General features: G+C 45.6%; 1 protein-coding gene across 1 annotated transcript; it reads left to right on the forward strand.

Moving 5' to 3' along the window:
- Positions 1–330: 330 nt before the first annotated feature.
- LOC309521689 (uncharacterized protein) lies at positions 331–12592 on the forward strand (the record flags this gene model as incomplete). Its single annotated transcript, XM_082204401.1, has 10 exons — positions 331–334; positions 1464–1768; positions 10552–10759; positions 10874–10905; positions 11054–11170; positions 11310–11389; positions 11513–11621; positions 11715–11798; positions 12033–12137; positions 12447–12592. 10 exons carry the CDS (start codon positions 331–333, stop codon positions 12534–12536), a joined length of 1134 nt encoding a protein of 377 aa, XP_082060527.1. The 3' UTR covers positions 12537–12592.
- Positions 12593–16975: the final 4383 nt, after the last annotated feature.

The following is a 16975-nucleotide window of genomic DNA, read 5'->3' on the forward strand; positions in this document are numbered from 1 at the left end:
AGCAGAGGGCAGCCTGCACCTCCAAACCGACATGAGGAACTGCAGGAGGAGGAAGCTTTTAGGGGAGATTGCAAAGCCTGCCATGGGTACCAAGCGTAGTGTATACCACTCTCTTCCAAGAATCCCAGGAGCTGTAGTTTGCTTAAAGAGTGCTGGAACTGTAGCTCTGGGTAAGCCACAGTTCCCAGAAAGCAGGTGGGTGAGGGAGATATGCTTTAAATGCATCGTATGCCCTCTCATTTCCTGTTTTGTGAACCAGGGCTGGGGTACCTCTTTGAGCCTGAGGGGTGCCTTCCCTTCTGCACAAGCCGCCACACGCCAGGGGCAATCATGGGTAAAGCAATGATTGCAAAATTTACTTTTGTACAGTAGGATAGTTCAGGGGTCAGCAACCTTTGTCAGCCATGGGCCGGTCCACCGTCCCTCAGACCATGTGGTGGGCCAGACTGTATTTTTTGGGGGGGGGGGCTGGAATGAATTCCTATGCCCCACAAATAACCCAGAGATGCATTTTAAATAAAAGCACGCATTCTACTTATGTAAAAACACACTGATTCCCGGACCGTCTGCAGGCCGGATTGAGAAGGCAATTGGGACACATCTGGATTGAGAAGGCAATTGGGTCGCATTCTCTGGAAAAGAAGAGGTGGTGGCAATGGCCGCTCATGTAGATGCCCTTTGAAAGGGGGCCAGACAAATTCACGGGAAGGAGACCTACCTATGGCAACTGGCACTCCTTCTATATGAAGCCTCCGCTGCCAGTACTGGTCTGCCACGGAATACTCTTTGCTGGGATGCAGCGCACGAAAACGAGAAGCCTAAGGTTACCAGGTGTCCCCGTTTCCCGGGACAGTCCCCAGATTTACGAATCAGTCCCCATACAAAATCCTATCACTCCTACTGAAGTTGAAAAGTGTCCCTGGATTCATTGGGGGGGGGGGAAATCTGGTAACCTTAGACAAGCCCCTCCTTTACTCCAGATTTCTTCCCACACTTCTGAAGGGGAAACGTCTGCTTAGGTTTTCAAGCCAAGCAGGCTCCCGTTCTGAGATTCCCGGCAAACTTCTCAGGCCTCCTCCATCGTAGCTAAACTGCCCCAGAGGTCAGATTGTACGTCAGCTTCGGTCTGCAGAAATGTGTGGGGTTGAACTGTACACATTTCTCACTGGTTTTATTCAGCTTTGGCCAAGGGAAAGTACTTTTACAGAAGACGACAATGACGACACACAAACACACAGGCTGCATCCAGAGTACCCAAAAAGCTGCTATCCGATTGGCATCATTTAAACCAGAGGTGCTCCCATATTAAGAGGCAATTGCTGATAAGCTATTGGCATAATACACCCATGTCTAAGATCACTTTAGAATTTTAATGGGGGACCGCAGCCAGGCTAGGAAGGGCACACGAGCGGGGCGCAGCCGGGGTCCCTCTCCCTCTCCCTCTCCTTCCTTCCTCCACCAAGGGATCCCCTCGCTCCCCGCGCCTGCCCTCCGCCAAGAGCCGCTCCGGCCACTGACTCCGCCGCCGCCGCCGCCACCGCAGCTGCTCCTGCCCGGCAACCACGTGGGAGCCAAGGGAAGGGACAGCGGCAGCCGCCGAGGGGCGGAACGGGGCCGGCTTCGCGAAGGGGAGGAGCCCGGAGCTGGAGGGGAGGGCGAGCGCGCCGCGGGGCGGGCGGGGGAATGCGCGCTCCCGGGCATCGTCCCCCCGGCGAAGCGGCTGGAGCTGCGGGGGAGCGGGACCCGTCCAGCTGCGTTTGCAAAGGTGGTGCGCGCTCAGATATTCTCCAGCGTTTCTCCCACGCAAAATAGGGACGTCCTGTCCCGTGATATTGTTATAAGAAAAAGAACAACTCCTTTTCGCTTATGGGGCTCCCAAGAGCTCATCTAGAGTCCTAACGGTAGGAGGAAATAACAGAGGCCAAGCAGAGAATGTTGAGAAGCAAAGCAGCTCGTGATGGACTATATGGAATTGGCAGAAATGACTGGCAAAACCCGAGACCAGGGAGAAGAAACGGTGGAGGAAGATTGGAAGGAATTCAAAGACTATTTGCAGAAATACTGTAAAATTAATGAATGTTAAAATGATGTTGGACTGAAAAGAATTGGTTTTGGTAATAAGGTTAATAAGAACAGGTAAATATAGATATACGGATGAGAATATATAGTTATAATAGGTTAAGATACAGAGTAAAGATAAATGAAAGAGGGTAAGGATTTGCTGAAAAGACTTTGAAAACGGGAATACAAAAGAGGAGGTGTGAGGAGGTCAAGGAAATAAGCAAATGAGCTTAAAGACACTGAAAATGGGTTTATCCTTTTTTAAAATATTTTTTTCCTTTTTTTATTTCTTAGTTATCTGGTTTTTGAATTTTGTACCATTTTCTTTCCCCCCCTTTTTTTCGTCTTCTTTCTAGGTTTTTTTTTGTTAACTTTCTCGTTAGCTTGTGTTTGTTAGTGTTTGTTTTCTTTTTATGTGTAATTTTTTGCATAATTTCAATAAATATTTTATAAAAAAAGAGAAGCAAAGCAGCTCGTAAGCCTGATCTTTCTTAAAGCTGTTGCAACAGGGTGCCCCCCACACACACACACAAAGGGGGAGAGGGACCCAGAACAATGGTGGGGAAACTCCTATACGTATTAACTTTTGAAATTCCCCGCCCTGGTGCTCAAGACCACCCCCATACATATATCACAGAAGGGGTGTAACCCAAGACCACCCCCCAATACCTCATACATCAGAGAAGGGGCTAGAAGGAAGCCCCTGCGTGGGTTTACCTGGAGAGCCTGGCCATTCTTTTGTGATGATAACTACTTAATTTCGGAAATCTGAAATGTGCCCTTAAGACAGGATTTGAGAGCAAAAAGACAATGGGGAGACAATATTTGAGGTAAATTTGGAAGGGACAAAATGCTTTCAGGACTTTTTCTGTGGGCTTCAGACATGTATATATATATGGGGGGGTGCTTGGTACATTTATGAACATTTATTTTATATATGTAAGACCTTAAAATTCTTAGAACAATAATAATATTGGATGGATCACTGCAGATGGTGACAGCAGTCACGAAATTAAAAGACGCCTGCTCCTTGGGAGAAAGGCGATGGCAAACCTAGACAGCATCTTAAAAAGCAGAGACATCACCTTACCAACAAAGGTCCGTATAGTTAAATCCATGGTTTTCCCAGTAGTGATGTATGGAAGTGAGAGCTGGACCATCAAGAAGGCTGATCGCTGAAGAATTGATGCTTTTGAATTATGGTGCGGGAGGAGACTCTTGAGATTCCCATGGACTGCAAGAAGATCAAACCTCTCCATTCTGAAGGAAATCAGCCCTGAGTGCTCACTGGAAGGACAGATCCTGAAGCTGAGGCTCCAATACTTTGGCCAGCTCATGAGAAGAGAAGACTCCCTGGAAAAGATCCTGATGCTGGGAAAGATGGAGGGCACAAGGAGACAGGGACGACAGAGGACAAGATGATTGGACAATGTTCTCGAAGCTACAAACATGAGTCTGACCAAACTGCGGGAGGCAGTGGAAGACAGGAGTGCCTGGTGTGTTCTGGTCCAGGGGGTCACGAAGAGTTGGGCACGACTAAATGACTAAACAACAACAATATTGGATGATAAAAATAGTATAATATATATACTATAATATATATACTATTATAATTATTATTTTTTTATTTATACCCCACCCATCTGACTAAGGCTGCCAGAACCACTCTGAGCTGCTTCCAACATACATAAAAACATAAGAAAACATTACGCACTTCCCTATACAGGGCTGCCTTCAGCTGCCTTCTAAAGGTTGCATAGTTACTTGATCTTTCTTGGCTCCAGGATCGCACGACTCCATGCCCTCACAACGTTTCTCTGATGAAAACAGGGACATCATACCACACCCTCCAACATTTCTCCAATGAAAATAGGGGCATCCTAAGGAAAAGTGGGACTTTCCTGGATCAAATCAGAAACCAGAATGACGCTTGGAGGATCTGTACTCTCTCACACACACCCCTGCAGTGTCAACCAACAATCCACAGCTGAGGGTCTTTCTTAAGGTCAGCTGAATTTATTTTTATTTTATACCAGAACATACGCCTCAGTTTGTAGAGCATGAGACTCTTAATCCCAGGGTGGAAGCCGTGCCATGTTGGGCAAAAGGATTCTTGTATTTCAGAGGGTTGGACTAGATGACCCTTGTGGTCCTTTCCAACTTTACAAGAGCTGCTTAAAATGCTGCTAAGTTACCCATTCCTGCAAAACTCTGGAATCCACAGCTAACGGTCAACAGACACTGGTGTCAGTAGTGGGATACGAACCATGCTTCCATTCAGAGACCAGAACAGAGGCAGAAGTACGAATGGCTTTCTGCTGCTAATGCCAGCAGGCAGACGCAGCAATACAGAGTTTTGCTGCTTAGCAAGAGATTTGGGGAATTTGTGACCGTTCTTCACTGTGATCAGAGTACTCGTCTCCCATTTACTGTGCAAGCAAGTCACCCAGGCCATAGCATGAGTACCTGCCAGCCATCTCATCCTAGGTCACCCCCTATGCAGCATCAGGCAGGTGAAGTCACTAACATAAAAAATATACCTACGGCGAATTCTGGGACTCCAGAATCCACAGATACCTGCACAGTCCAGCTCAGGTGTGGGGAACCTCTGGCCCTCCAGATGTTGCTGAACTCCTGCTTGCTGGAGTTGATGGGAGTTGCAGTCTAGCAAGAGCTGAGGTGGCTAAAGGTTCCCCACACCTCACCAGAGGAAAAGGATTCTGCATATGCTCAGGAGCACATTTGCCCTACGGTCTTTGAAATGCTACATCCCCCTTGGAGGTCAAGGATTTCTGTGCATGCTCCAGGACATTCAGCCAAGGTGCCAGAATTTTGATCAGCCAAAAGATAGCTGCTGCACTCTTGAGACACAACTTCTGCTGAAATTGCAGATAAATTTGCACTGGCTTCCTCGCCCTTTGAGACTATCTGAGGTGGGGACTGGAACAGGCCTGCCTCTTTGGGGACTTGTTAATTGATTTTAGCACTCCTTTGGAAAGAAGCAGGTATGTGCTCTTTGCGACTGGGCATATTTCCAAATGTGAATTTCGCAGAAAAACAACAGACTGTGAAGCATTCATGTGCCCCTGGCTCTGGAATTCATGTGCTCCCATGCCAGAGAGGTTTTATGAGCGAATTTGATGGTTCCTTTCCCCACTTAGGCCGGACAGGTCCGCAACATGCCTGCCTTTAATGTTATGGCCCACCATTAAACTTGCATGCACCACGAAATGTGCCCCCCACATGGAAAGAGCAGGCTGCATTTACCCTTTTCTCTCCCGATTTGAGTTCCACCTGAAAATTATGTGGCAGAAGTTACAAATGCTTTCAAATCCATGTCCTGCTTAATTCACTGAGTGCAGAAGGGTAGTGATATGATTAAGCCTCCCGCAGCAAACGTAGAAAAAGAGAGGCACCAAGCACCTTAGAAACAAATGGATTTATCGTGGCAGAGCCAGTCGTAGGGCTAGAGAGTTTGGGATCAGAGCATTCTGCAGGCAGAACAGCAGGTGCCTCCGAGTTCTGACAGAGGAGCATCACCACTCAGGAAGGGCCAGGTGGGGCCAGGTCCTGGGGGGGGGGGGTTGCCACGGTGACAAGGCTCCGCCCTCCTTTGTGACATCTCTTGCTTCTCCTTTAAAAGCCACTGACTTGCAGGCGGCCATTGTGGGTTAGTGAGGAGTTGAGGAGAGAGGTGGCGGTTTCAGTTGGTGTGGCAGTTGGTGTTGAGTAAGAGGAGGAGGAGGAGTGTTTTGTTCTTTTTGTTTTCTTATTTTGATTTTGATTTCATTTATTACTTTTATTTGATTTGATTTATTTTGATTTTCTTTTATTCTTTTATTTTAACACTTTTATTTATTTTAATTTATTTTTTGTTCTTTGTTTTAATTTTTTTGTTTTGTTTTTTTGTGCACACCTGTGGACGGCATGGGCAGACTGTAAGTAGCACCCCTTTCTCTTCATCTCCGGGGGGGGGGGTGTCACAAACTGGGAGGTTTTTCTGGTTTGTCCCTGTCCCTCCCTTGACCTCCACCTTACACCCATTCAGTGAAACAAAGAAAAATATATACATGGTCCTGTTTCCCAGCCAAGTTGAGGACCCCCTATTGTCCTGGCCAAGTCCCCAATCCATGTACGATAGGTTGGATCCACTCTGGTCCTTGAGATGGCTACCTGTCTGGCACTCAGAGACCAGGAGGGCAGTGATGATCAGAAGGGTTGCTGTGTACGTGGTCTCATGCTTCAGGGATGATGGCTGCCCCTAGCCATGTCCCAAGTGCCTCCTCTGGTCGCCATCTTCCTTCTGAGCAGAAAAGAGTGTTTTAAGGCAGATCAAAGAAAAGGTTTTGCCAAAGAACAATCGCTATGGATGAAGAGGTAAAAGAAACAATGGTCAAATGGGCACAAGATATCGGCCATACTATATATTTAGAACAATGGGAGAAACTCTGTCGCGAGGATATTCGCTTTACCACCTGCTATACGATAAAGGAAAATTTGGTTAAAATGTTTTACAGGTGGTATTTAACACCAGTTAAACTCGCCAAAATTTATAAATTCAAATCCAACCTTTGTTGGAAATGTAACAAAGAACCTGGAATGATAATTCATATGTGGTGGGGTTGCAAGGAAATAAAGAAGTTTTGGGGAATAATACACGAGGAACTTAAGAAAATGCTAAACAAACCCTTGATAAAAAAAATCCCAAAGCTTATCTGTTCGGGTTGGTGGACAAAGCGAATATCTTCACGACAGATTTTCTCCCATTGTTCTAAATATATAGTATGGCCGATATCTTGTGCCCATTTGACCATTATTTCTTTTACCTCTTCATCAAATCATAGTCCAATAATAGTGTAAATTTTTGATAATAATTTCCTATTGTTTCGAAATATAATGGTGCTAAATAGCAATTGTTCTTTGGCAAAATTTTTGATCTGGCTCAAGCACACTTTTTAATTGTATATATTGCCAATTATCCATCCCATATTGTTTTAATTCTTCGTATGTTTTTAATTTTAACTTTCCTTGGTCTTCTTCCAGTATTTGTCTATATGTTGCCCAGTTCGGATTCATATTGTGTTTTTTAAATGCATGGGTTTCTAATGGAGAGATCCATAAAGGGATTTGTGGCTCTAATAGTTGTTTATTCCTAAACTTTAAAACTTTAAAGTTTATTCTAAACTTAAAGTTTATTCTAAACTTAAAACAATGAATTTCTGAGTATGTGCTTTTTGAAGCCATTATGTACCTTAACCTTCTCGTATGCTAGGTAGGTCTGCCATCCATACCTATTGTCAAAACTTTCTAGATTTAAAATACTAGTGTTTTCCAATATAATCCATTCTTTTAACCACACCAGACATTCTGCTTCATAATATAATTTTAGATTTCGTAATACCAGTCCTCCTCTCTCCCTTTTTGCTGTTAATAGTTTATACCTTATGCGTGGTTTTTTTGGTTTGCCATATGAATTTTGTTAGATCTTTTTTCCACTCATCAAAACAATTTTCTTTCATTATTATTGGTATTGTTTGGAACAAAGATATCTTTTTGGGTAAAACATTCATCTTAATTATAGATATTCTCCCCAGTAACGTCAGCTTTAATCTACTCCTGGTTTCTAGATCTCTTCTATTTTCCTTCCAGGCTTTTTCATAATTGTTTCCAAATAGATTAATATTTTTCATCGTCAATTCTATACCAAAATATTTTGCTTTTGTAACAATTTCCAAACCCAATTTCTCCTGTAGTTCGCTCTTTTCTAATTCCTGTATGTTTTTTGCCATAAGTTTTGTTTTTGACATATTTATCTTGAAGCCTGCTACTTTCCCGAACTCATTCATTATCCTCAGTGCTTTCATTAGACTGTTTCCTGGCTCCTCAGGTGCTAATATAATATTGTACGCAAAAGCTCTAATTTTGAAAACATCCTTGCCTCATGTAATTCCCTTTATCTCTTTTTCTTTCTTTCTTTCTAAAATCAGGATTTCCAAAGTTAGTATAAAAAGGAACGGTGAAAGCGGGCATCCTTGCCTGGTACCTTTCTCTAGATTTCAAGGATCCATCTTTTCACCATTTATTATTAAACATCCCTGCTGGTTTTCATATATTGTGTTTATTGCTCTGCAGTAGTTTTCAGCAGTCCTACTGTTTCTGCTACTTCCTGAAGGAACGATCTTGATAGGTTATCGAAAGCCTTCTCGGCATCTGTTAACATAAACGCCACTTTTTTGTTGGGTCTCATTTCCAAATATTCAATTAGATCAATTACTATTCTCGTATTTGCTTTTATATGCCTATTTGGGAGGAATCCTACTTGCTCTTGGTCTATTACATCTTTTAGGACCGATTTCAGCCTATTTGCTAATATCCCCGCGAACAATTTATAATCATTATTTAATAATGATATGGGTCTGTAATTGTTAACTCATTCTCTAGCTGTGCTTTGTTTGTGAATTACAGTGGTGCCCCGCAAGACGAATGCCTCGCAAGACGAAAAACTTGCTAGACGAAAGGGTTTTCCGTTTTTTTAGTCGTTCCGCAAGACGAATTTCCCTATGGGCTTGCTTCGCAAGACGAAATGTCTTGCGAGTTCTTGCGAGTTTGTTTCCTTTTTCTTAAAGCCGCTAAGCCGTTAATAGCCGCTAAGCCGTGCTTAGCAAGATGGAAAAACCGCAAGACGAAGAGACTCGTGGAACGGATTAATTTCGTCTTGCGAGGCACCACTGTAATACAATATTGGCTTCTTGCCATGACTTTGGTATTTTTCCTTCTTGCATGATCTCGTTCATTAATTTTTTTAAAGGCATTGTTATAGCATCTTCTAACCTTTGGTAGTGTATCGCGGATAGTCCATCTGCACCTGGAGCCTTCCCCAGTTTAAGATTGGAAATGGCTTCTTGTATCTCCATTGTTGTTACTGGTGCGTTTAGCTGCTTCCGTTTGGTTTCACCTATTTTGGGGATTTGTTTTCCTTGAAGATATTTTATAATTTGTTGTCGAGTTTCTGCACCTTTTTTATATAGATTGGTGAAGTCAATCAATCAATTTCTTTATTCGACCGATAGTCAGAATTAAAACATTGCACAATAGTTATAAACTATAACATCATAGGAGATACAGATTGGTGAAGTATTTTACAAAGCATTTATTTATTCTTTCTTCTGCCACCACTGTTTTTCCTTCATATACTACTTTATTTGTCTTTCTCTTTGTCTTTTCTTTATCTGCCACGCAAGTAATTTACCTGGTCTGTTTCCAAATTCAAATGATTTCTGTTTCATCATTTAAGAGTGTTGAGAGCTGTGTTTGTAATATTTTAATGGTTTGGTTTGCAATCTCTTTTTTGGTGTTTTCGCTAATAATTTTTCTTGTTTGCCTATTTCTTCTTGTAAATGCTTGATTTTAGCCTCTCTTATTCTTTTTTGTATTATGTTTTGTTTATACAACATGTTTTTAGATTGGCCTTGAGATAGTCTTTAAACCTCTTTTGTTGGCCACCAGCATTACACCTTCCATTTTTAAGTTTGGAATAGAGTCGTTGCTTTGGAAGACAATCATCAGGCATCCGCACCACATGACCAGTCCAACGAAGTTGGGGTTGAAGAATCATTGCTTCAACACTGGTGATCTTTGCTTCTTCCAGGACACTGGTGTTAGTTCGCCTGCCTTCCCAAGTGGTGTGTCACATTTTTCGGAGACACCATTGATGGAATCTTTCAAGGAGTTGGAGATGGCGTTTATAAGTGGTCCATGTTTCACAAGCGTACAGTTGGGTTGGTAGTTCAAGAGCCTAGACTGAAACTTGAAAGACTAGTTTCAATGGACCAAGAATGCTTTTCATGGCTGGTTCTGACTTTCCCCTTTTCCCAGTGGGAATTCCTACTTGTAGAGCAGAAGCCATGGCTGGTCGGCAGCTGCAGTGCCTGTGTGCTTTGTTCTGTTGTTGTTGTCAGTGCTTTGTGCTGGAGGGCACTGTTTCGTGGCGCTCATTGGTTGCTGTTGGATATTTGGATAGTCTGAGCGGATTGGTTGAGCGCCTTGCGAGCAAAAGGCTCAGCCTTCATTAGGGCAAATGTTCTACCCTTATTTATGGCAGCCTTTGGAATAGAAAAAGGAAAGGACTGTGTCAGGATGTCTTTTGTGGGGACATTTGCAGACGTGAAGGTGTTGATCTGGGGTACAGTCGGAGTGGGGCATGGTACCTGCTGGAGGGCGAAACCCCCCGCCACCCTTTCCAAAAATTCTGGTAACAATGCTTCATGAAATTTATACACTGCTTGACTGCATGAATGAGGGGGCCAGGCTCTCTGGGCCCTGACATGGCGGTAGCTCTTGAACCCAGAGCACTTGGGACCTCCTTTCTCTCTCTGCCAGCCCTTCATGCTTTGGGCTGCCTCTTTCAGGCTCTGGTGATGCCCCTTCAGGTCACTGAACTGCAGAGAGATGGAAGGAATTGGTCAGAGTGGGCCGGCAAGGATCAATTAGGCTCCACATACGTATTTCTGTTCTGCCAATTCTGCAGTGGTTCACTGTTTTCTCCAGACTCCCCTCCTCACCCCCCAAGAATTGGGGCTGCCAGCATCTGAGTCACTCTTTCCGCTCATCTCTTCTAGGATCAGGTGCTTAAGGCGCCTCTTCAGGCGCTGCCACAGGGTGGCCCCCCAGCCAGACACAGAGCAGCCCGTGGCACCAGGTAAGCCAGTAGCCCTCCTTTTTTGGACAGAGGAGGGCAGGGATGGGCATGGGGGGCAACTGGTCCAAGAATGCAAAAGAGGACTCACCTCTTCCCCTGTCCTTCTGTTTGCAGTGCTGCTGCGGTTCAGCATCCCAGCCCCAGGGGTAAGTATTGGAGAAAACAAGAGCAGGGACTGGATCCCTCAGACCTGCCCCCGCTGTCCTCTGGGCTCTTTGCCCCTCATTCTGCACTCTCAGATGCGGAGAAGCCCTCCCCTCACGAGGAACTGACAGCCTGACTTTTGCATTTCAGCTGCTAGAGGATGAACAGCTTTACATCCTGGGGGTCATCAACAGCTGCCAGGCAGCTGAGCTCAGGGGGTGCCGATCCCTGACGTGCTCCAAGGAGGAGACAGCCCATAAAATTCTGGTGAGTGGTGGGGGGAAGGGGTTGTGCATCTGTGGGGAGGAGGACCCTGCTGGCTTAGGCCATGGGGTTGCCATTCCCCTGCAAAGCCAAGCCTGGTGTTTGGGGTCAGAGCTGATTTTCCTCCTCTGTTCTCTTCCAGGACATCTTGGGGCCCTTGGAGCACTTCAGGGATCGGCCCCTGACCTTGGCCCTTGCCTTGGAGGCCCTCCTCCAGCTAAGGTGAGTGGGGTCTTTGGCGTCCATGGGGTTGTGGGTGGGTGGGGCAGAACTCCAGGGGGAAAGAGCAGGCGGGAGGGAAAAGGGGCAAGCGAGAATCTAACCCTCTCCCTTTCATTTCTGCAGCACGATGAGGCCCAGATTCACCACTGACATGATTAGTGCCATACTGCATAGGATGTTGGAGGCTGTGTTGTGTGGGGCCAAAGAGGAGGAGGAGGAGGAGAAGAGAGAAGTATGTCCTTTGTTTTGACTTCCCTTCACAGGCTCTTTCTTCCTCTTCATCACACCCTTGCAGAATCCAACTCTCTTCTCTCTTTTCCCGCAGGAACTGAAGAGGCACTACCGGCTTCTGCTGGGCAGTCTTCTCATGGAGACACCCAACCCTGGCACCCTCCTCCAACTTCTAAGTGTAAGTGTCCCTATGGCATCCGGGGTGATTTTAGGCTTGTCCCCCCCCCCGTCCCTTACCCAATGGACTGCCCCATTTCTGGGGCACAGAGCCTGTTTGGCCCCCAATTTGGTCCAAGACCAAAGCTGGCAACCCCTCATGGTCCAGAAGTACCAGGGACTCCGTGGTGGGGGCAGTGGGGGCCGCTTTGGGCCAGACTGGCCCCTGACTCTGAAATGCTCTTTCCTCCTGCAGGACCTCAGAGGATATGCCCTGGGGGAAAGTGGGGAGGCACAACAACTTGCGGCCAGCAGCATCTCTTTGCTGCTGGCCATTGCCAGGAAATACCCCAAACTCAGAGTAAGTACCTTGCCTTCTTCTATTCATTTCTTTGGTTACTTCCATCCCCCCCAAGATCACATCCCCAAGTGATCTTTAGCGCAGAATTTGCGGGGGGTGTCCCTGGGGGCCAGGATGAGGCCAGAGGCTTTTACTGCCCCCTTTCCTGCTGCTGCCCTTCCACCTCTGCCCAGGAGGCTGCAGGGCCCAGGGAGGTCCTCTGGAACAAGGGACTGGGCCCAAGACAGAGGGAGACCTGTCCTTCCTGGCTTGGCGCTGCTTCTGTGCTCTCTTGCTCCCATCTGACCCCGATTTTTCTCTCCCCTGCAGATGACAGTCATTCGGCCGGAACTGGCGTGCTTCCGCCGGAAGCCAAAAGAAGGTAAGCCCCACACCTTGGAGACAGCGCCCTTTGACTAAAGGCCTGTGGGGAAATCTCATTTTCATTTGCATTTGCATTCTCTTCTCATTCTCTTCCATCCAGATGACATCCTCATTGAGGATTTGTAGCCGTAACTGTCTGCAGCGACACTGGAGCGGCCAGGATCTGAGGATCAGGAAAGCACTCAGCGTCGGCTACTGGAACAGTTTGAACTGCTAGAGCACCACAGTAGGCGACTCACAGAGCGGCTACACCAGTTGCAGAGCCAGGCGGGACCTGAGGGTCAACAGAGGCAGCAGCTAGAAGCTGGTGAGTGCCAGCCAGGACTGTCCAGTCGGACTCTAAAGATTAGAGAGTCAGGAGAGATTGCTGGAGACCCCACAGAAGGGGCTCAGCAAGCACCAGCAGAGATGGCAGATTTCCAGTCTTCCCAAGTTGTAAATATTGGGGGAGGCATCCCTTTTGAACTTCTCTCAGAAAGCAACTGGCTGAGTTGGTCAATAAAAATGCAGCAGTTGTTAAGGAGAGATGGACTATGGGACTGTGTTGAAACTGAGGTTTTGAGACGGGACTCTACTGAGAAAAGACGGCTGGATGAAAGGGCTCGTGTCCAAATTATGCTGTGTTTGAGCAACTCTCAGTTATTGCATGTAGCAAATGCCAGCACAGCGTTTGAGTGCTGGAATTTATTAAGGGCAATGCATGTCAGAGAAACTGCTGGAACTATAATTTCTCTGACCAAAAGGCTGTTCAGGACTGTTATGAAAGAAGGTGAGAGTTTGGCAACTCATCTTCAAACACTGAAACAGAGAGGTAAGCGTTAGGATGAAACTGATCAAACCTACATTATCCTTTCAAGTTTGCCTGAAAGCTGGTTGCCTGTGATTAACAGCATGGAGAGTATGCGTCCCCGAGATCTGACCCTTGAGTATGTGGTTGGAAGACTGACCGAAGAAGCAGAAAGAAGGTCAGACAGACAGGCTGAACTCCCAGAGCGGAGGAGTTACAGCCGAGGGGGCCAGCAGCAGAATCTGCCAATGGGGCAACGCCAAGTTTGGGACTTGGGCATGGCGGTGAGGAGATGCTATAGATGCAGCAAAGCCGGGCATCTCCAATGTCAATGCAGGGCAAGACCTCCAGGAGACGACATGGAGCAGAGACAGCAATTGATGCAGCAATGTAAGCAGAAGGGGTTCTCTTCAGGGAAGAAGAACACGCGTTCTGCTCATCTTGTGTCTGCATTTTCTCGAGAGGAGAGGAAGATACCTCGAGGAACATGGTTGCTGGACTCTGGTAGCAGCAGGATTATCTGCAACAGTCGGGAGGACTTTAAGACCCTGGGGAAGCCAGCTGATGGAAAAGACTCAATCTATCTTGCTGATGGTCATAGAAGCAAGATTGATGGCCAGGGAACATGTTTCCTGCAGTGCTTCAACACTACTCTACCAGAGACTCTGTTTGTCAGCAGTTTGGACTATTGTTTACTGTCTGTAAGCTGTTTGATTAATGCAGGGTATAGTGTTAAGTTCACGCAGGATGGTTGTCTGATAAAGAATGGAACTCAGGTATGTGGCCATGCAAAGTTGGAAAATGGGTTATATGCAATGCAGGTCAAGCCTGTTAAAGCAGCCCAGGTGGTTCAGGATAATTTGCCGGTTCATAAGGGGTGTGTGTGTATGAACTGCACAGAAAACTGGGTCACGCCAATTTCCATGTGCTTTCAGAGATGCAAAAGGTGTGCAAGAACCTAAAAGTAAATAGCTGTAACTGTGTCCTAGATTGCAATGTATGTAAAATGGCCAAATCTAAGAGGAAGCCTATGGCTTCTAAAAGTGACAGAGTATCTAAAGAGGTTTTAGAACTTGTCCATTGTGACGTGATAGGCCCTTTTCCACAGAAGACTGAAGGGGGCGCCAGATACGCTTTTCTGGTAACAGATGATAAATCACGTTTTAGTTGGTTGTTTTTGTTAAAGCAGAAATCGGAGTGTTTCCCCACATTCAGAGAATGGGTTGCCCAAGCTGAAAAGCTCTTCGCTCGCCCTGTTGTGCAGTTGCAAACAGATAGGGGTGGAGATTTTCTGAACAAACAATTTGGAGTATGGTTGCGACGTAAGGGGATCACTCACCGTTTGACTAACCCTTATAGCCCTGCTGAAAATGGTCTGTGTGAAAGACGTGGGGCTGTAATACAGTCAGTAAAGGATTGCGTGCTAGTGGATGCAGGATTGGGTAACAACCATAGGCTGTGGGGTGAGGCTTTCCTTACAACAAACTTTTTGATTAATAGAACCTAGTCTAGCTCTATAAAAGATATTCCTTATCGTGTGTTGTTTGGGAAAGAACCAGAGTGGACAATGCTCCATAACTGGGGTTCTTGGGCACATGTAAATATCCCCAAAGCTCAGCGCCAGAAAGGGGGCGCTAGAGCGCAGAGACTGCAGTTTGTGGGATATCAGCCCTATGGCAAAGAGTGGTGTTTCAATTTACGCCCAGAACGCGTGGTTCTGTCACAAAGTGCAGACTTTGCTGACCAGGACAGATGGACTGCGATCCATGCCAACCCAGATTGCCTACTGCTTCTGCAAGTAAGAGAAGAGGCTTCTTCTCAGCCATTGGCAACACAGGAGCAGGATGAGGAGGAGGCACAGATTTCCCCAAAAGATGTGGCAATAGATAATACTTCTCTAGAGGAAGAGGAAGAAGGGCCAGAGATAAGGAAGGAAGAAGAAGTAGTTGTGCCTAGGCACTCCCAGCGTTCAAACAAAGGTGTACCTCCTCAGTGTTTGACCCTAGGAGGAATGAAAGTATGCAGTGTGAGTTGTGTGGAACCACAAAGTTATGATGAAGTCTTACACTTATCCCCTGGGGAACGTGCTTTGTGGGAACAAGCTATGAAAGAAGAAATGGACTCTTAAACATAACAAAGTGTTTGAGGTCATAATGCCGCCACCTGGTGGCGGAGTGGTGTCATGCAAGTGGGTTTATCAAAGAAAAACCCTTGCATCTGGGGAACCACGTTTTTGAGCCAGATTAGTAGCCAGAGGGTTCACTCAGATTAAAGGGGAGAGTTATGATGAAGTGTTTTCTCCAACTGTAAAGAGTGAAACTTTTCGTTTAATGCTCTCTATTGCTGCTGCAAGACAATTAGCAGTGCACCATTTTGATGCTGATACTGCATATCTGCATGCAAATTTAGACCATGAAGTGTTAATGAGACAACCCCCTGGGTTTGAAGAGGGAATGGTGCAGTCTGGCCTTTAAAAAAGGCTGTTTACGGTCTCAAGCAAAGTGGAAGGTGTTGGAACCAGTGTTTAAATGAAGCCCTTGTAAAACTTGGTTTTAAAAGGAGTGTGGCTGATCCATGCCTGTACACCAAGGGGACAGGCAACAAATATCTAATGCTCTTAGTCTTTGTTGATGATTTGCTTGTAGCAGGGAGTTCCACAGATGAGATCCAGAAGCTCACAAGTCAACTGGAAAGAAGTTTAAGCTTAAAGCCTTAGGGCCTGTAAGCAATTACTTGGGAGTAGAAGTAAGTTAGGAAGCTTCCTATTGAGCCAGAAAGAGAAAATTCTTCGTTTGATAGAGCAGTTTGGCATGGAAAACTGCAAGCCAGTTCAGACTCCCATGACACCAGATTTCCCAAAGACAGTGTGTGAGGATGAATTTGATCAGCCTGAGTTGTATCACTCAAAAATAGGATCACTGCTGTATTTAAGCCAGTGGTCAAGGCCAGACGTTGCATGTGCTACAAATGTTCTGAGCCAACGTGTATCTAAACCCAGTACTGCCAATTGGTGTGCTTTGAGAAGGCTTATCAGATATCTAAAGGGGACATTAAATGTATGTTTGAAGATATCTAGTACACAAGACGAAAAACTAGAAGTATTTGTTGATGCGGACTGGGGAAGCTGTATAGCTACTAGAAAATCTACAAGTGGAATGGTTATGATGTTTGCCAATTCCATAATTGGATGGAGGTCAAAGAAACAAGGATTTGTTGCGACCTTATCCTGTGAGGCAGAATATGGGAGCCTGTCGCTAGCATGCAATGAATTCATGTGGTTTATAAAGATACTAAAAGATCTAGATTGTAAAGTAGATTTGCCTATCCAAGTGTATGAAGATAGCCAATCGTGCATTGTGTTAGCGGGCTTGAAAATAATGAAATCCGCATCAAAACGTATTGCTATCTGTCAAGCAAATGTTAAAGATTGTGTACAGAATGGGGTAATCAAACTGGAGTATTGTCAATCACAGGATAACATTGCTGATTTGTTTACCAAGCCTTTGCCAGCAACATGCCATAATTAATTGATGACAAAACTAGGTTTATGTATATAGTGTACTGTATGTATGTATGTATGTATGTATGTATGTATGTATTTGACCTGTTGGGGTTTTTCGCATTTAAGAAACAGAAGGGGTGTCACGGCTAAAATGGCCGCTGTTTCTTTAATGCTTAAAAAAGCTGG

Source organism: Podarcis vaucheri (genome assembly GCF_965113315.1).
Source record: "Podarcis vaucheri genome assembly, chromosome: 16".
NCBI classification, from domain to species: domain Eukaryota; kingdom Metazoa; phylum Chordata; class Lepidosauria; order Squamata; family Lacertidae; genus Podarcis; species Podarcis vaucheri.